This window comes from Salarias fasciatus, chromosome 8 (genome assembly GCF_902148845.1).
Source record: "Salarias fasciatus chromosome 8, fSalaFa1.1, whole genome shotgun sequence".
Taxonomy (NCBI): domain Eukaryota; kingdom Metazoa; phylum Chordata; class Actinopteri; order Blenniiformes; family Blenniidae; genus Salarias; species Salarias fasciatus.
In genome coordinates, this window is record NC_043752.1 from 3,528,737 (window position 1) to 3,532,284 (window position 3,548).

The 3,548-nt window shown below is 50.3% G+C and overlaps 1 protein-coding gene across 2 annotated transcripts in view; it reads right to left on the reverse strand.

Moving 5' to 3' along the window:
• Positions 1–983: 983 nt before the first annotated feature.
• Positions 984–3,548, reverse strand: part of LOC115393032 (transcription factor COE3-like) — a 21,045-nt gene continuing 18,480 nt past the window's right edge. The window contains exons 12-16 of one of the 2 annotated variants that reach the window (XM_030097792.1): positions 3,391–3,456; positions 2,528–2,690; positions 2,150–2,341; positions 1,727–1,897; positions 984–1,109 (exon numbers count right to left, since the gene is read on the reverse strand). In XM_030097792.1, the coding sequence (XP_029953652.1) occupies positions 1,078–1,109; positions 1,727–1,897; positions 2,150–2,341; positions 2,528–2,690; positions 3,391–3,456 (624 nt within the window). In that variant the 3' untranslated portion in view covers positions 984–1,077. Of the gene's footprint in view, positions 1,110–1,726; positions 1,898–2,137; positions 2,342–2,527; positions 2,691–3,390; positions 3,457–3,548 lie in introns of both variants that reach the window. The other variant, XM_030097791.1, reaches the window with a different exon arrangement.

Consider the following 3,548-nt stretch of genomic DNA (forward strand, 5'->3'; position numbering starts at 1 on the left):
CTCCCTCTGTGAACTGTGTGTCTAGCAGGTGAAGCATTAACGAGGAGAAGAAAAAGAGGCGGAGTCAGAGGAGCGACCTTTATTCACGGTGAGAAATTACATCATCAAACCAGATTCACATTAAAAACAACAGGAAACTAACGGTGGAGCTGATGGGACGTCAGCTTTGATTGACAGCGCCAGAAATGTGTGAAGACATTCACTTTTCTTTTTTGATACAAAACGATGGTTCAGTGTGGCAGTAGACACACGCACGCAAACACGCACGCAAACACGCACACACTCACACAGACGAGATGAGGTAACATCCATCTGTACAAAATCCAGCGCATATATAAATACAGTATTTATACTCTGTATGATACAAAAACAGGTTCCCTCGGTGACGACGTGAGTTTCCGTGGTGACGGGGTGAGTAACCGTGGTGACGTCAAAGTATTTGGTCAGCTAATCACAAAACCCACAGAGAAAACATTGGGGGCGGGGCTTCAGTGCTCGGGGCGGGGCTTAGAAGGTTGAGGAAGGGGAGAGGAATAAAAAGACAACTCTGAACAAGACAGACGGTCACAGAAGCGTATCAGGATGCAGGACTCGACTTTACAGTGCAAGCATTAAAAAAAAAAAGACAGATGGGGTGTGGTTAAATCACTGGGGGCGGGGCTTACAGGGGCAAAAAAAGGTATTATTCACCGTTCTTTTCTTCTTTTTTTCCCACAGAGTTTATAAACACGATTAAAAAGTTGAGGACAGCTAGCAGCTGCTTGTTGATGGATTCCGCAGTTTGAGGTTTGAGGGGATAACTCCGCCCACCTGATTACCACGGTGATGCAAGGAGCCAATCAGAGGGCAGAGCTGCTTTGGTGCCTTTAGGTTCTCATCACAGGTGAAGGAAGTGATGCCAAGGCTGAGGTCTGACCGACGCCGCCTCCTCAGGGCTGAAACCTGTTGCTCACGACGTAGCCTGTCGCTGCGTGAGGCCCCGCCTCCTCAAGCAACAGCCACGCCCTCCTCCCGGGTGATTAGTGCTCGTGGCTGAGGGGGAGGAAGGAGGTGAGGTAGGAGAAGGGGGGAGGTTTTCTACATTGGAGGGACGACGAGGCCGGACATGGCTGCAGAGAGAATGATACACAGCGTGTTAGTCTGACCTGTGCGTGCACACACACACACACACACATACACACACACACACACAGTGTGCAAAGTGCATGCAGACTGTTTACAGATTGTGTGCAGACAGTATGTGATTGATCTGACGAGTAAAGCAATGCGTGGATATGATCTGTTTTTTTTTTTTTTTTCTCCGCAGCTGGAACTATTAATAACATTCAAACTGAATTTACCCATCGACTGATGGTGCACAGCTTGCAAATGGACAACCCTTAACAAACACACACACACACACACACACGCACACACACACACACACACACACTGAGCAGCATTTCTGCCTCAGAGGAGGTCGAGAGCAGCATGAATATTTAACACTCTACAAACCTCTCTGTCAGAAACACTGACATCACACACACTGACTGCCAGTGTTTGTGTGTGCGTGTGTGTGTGTGTCTGTGTGTGTGTAGAGGATGTATCTGTGGGTTGTAGTGAATAAAACATGGATTGGCCTGTCACTCTTCATGCAGTACTAACAGGACTCAGGTTACCCACCCCACAACTAAGTGTGTGAGTGTGTGTTTTGTAGTTCACGGTGGAAAATCAGGAGCAGCCTCACCCTGCAGCCCGTTGCCGTTGTTGGCGGCGCAGTTGGGAGGCGGCGGCGGAGACGCCGGAGGCCTGACGACCGGAGCGAAGGCGCTCTTCTGTTTGACGGCGGCGGAGAAGGAGAAGACTCCGTGGGAGGAGTTGCAGTTGGACACGGCCATGGTGGGACTGGAGGGCACCACTGGAACACACACAGGCACAGCAATCACCGGCCGGGAACACCAGCTGAACCAGTTCATGACCAAAACTAGGTCACCGTGACGACAATTCAAGGTCAACCAAGTTCATGTGTTGAACCAATGCAGGCGTGGCGAGGCCAATGGCATCACTGGGGGTGTTTTATGGTGTTGGGGGTAAATACAGCATACCGGGGTCTCAACAGTAGTGTTTAGGGCATTCGCAGGAGTCCCGGGGTATTTACCTTGATACTTACTGCCGTAGGGGGAGGTTGCCGTGGAGCCGTTGAGGAAGCCCGGTGACGTTGCCACGCCGATGTTGGGCATGCCGCTGTTCCCGTATCCGTTCATGCTGCTGCTGACGGTGTTGCCGTAGTTGCTCTGCTGGGGGGTGGAGCTCGGTACGTATCCCCGCGGCGACACGCTGCTGGTGTTCCGGCTGTAACCGACTGAGACGACACCCGGTTTTAGAGTGCAGCGTTTCCATCTCAGTATTCGGAGAACATACGGTATTACCGTGGGAGTGCCATAGTAATCAGACTACATTTTCTACTTCACATCTGCAGTATTTATACCAAAACACTGCAATAGTCCAACTTGTAACAGCGCCATAAGTACTAGAGTAACACGCGTACCTTGCGTGGTCTCGGACACGTTGACAGCCAGCTGTCCGCTGAACGAGTTGACTCCCATCATGCCGTGGGAGGTGGTGTTGCCTAGCGACGGGATCTGATTGTGGTTCCTGGGAACGCTGTAAAGCGCCTCAGCGATGTCGGCCGCTCGCTTCAGGATGATCTCCTGCGCAGAAAACACCAAAGCAAGGTCAAAAACTTTTCAACATGAACATCGTCAACAACATCAAACAACACACACAACAATTCTGACATGTTAGCATTGCAGCTGCTAACTCTCTCTTTGCATGACAGGATTTTGTGTGTCTGACACACACACACACACACACACACACACGCACACACAGAGTTGTTGTGACTACAGTTACATTTACATTATTTTACGACCTCTGCTCAAGGTTACACTTTCAATTCCACAGACCTGTGTGTGTGCGTGTGTGTGTGTGTGTGTGTGTGTGTGTGTGTGTGTGTGTGTGTGTGTGCGTGTGATTAACTGGTGGGTTTAGAAGCGTGTCGGAGGGTCGGAAGGATGGAGGGAATATAAAGAATTCCCCTCCTCCATCAGTGTTCGAGGAGGGAAACACTCATAAACCTGCAGGAGGAGATGAAGTGAGGGAGGAGGAGATGAAAGGACGAGGAGGAAGAATTAAAGGCGAAGTAAAGGAGGAGGCGGAGGTTAAAGAGGAAGAGATGAAGGAGGAATTAAAGGAGGAGGTACTCGGTGTGTGATTGGCTTCATAATGTAGACTAACTGTTCTCTTTCTGGACTGAAGTTGGATTCAGAGTTGTGTGTTTTCCACACTTCAAAGTTATAGACGTATGTGTGTGTGTGTGTGTGTGTGTGTGTGTGGGTCAGGGAAGATTACCTGGTTGTTATGAGGCATCCCGTACAGCGCCTCCACCAGGTCAGCCGCTCGCTTCAACAGCACCTCCTAATGCACACGAGGAGGGGGAGGATGAGGAGGGAGAGGAGGAAGAGGAGGTGTTTCACTGAATGCTGAGGAAGGAGCTAATGGTGTTAGCC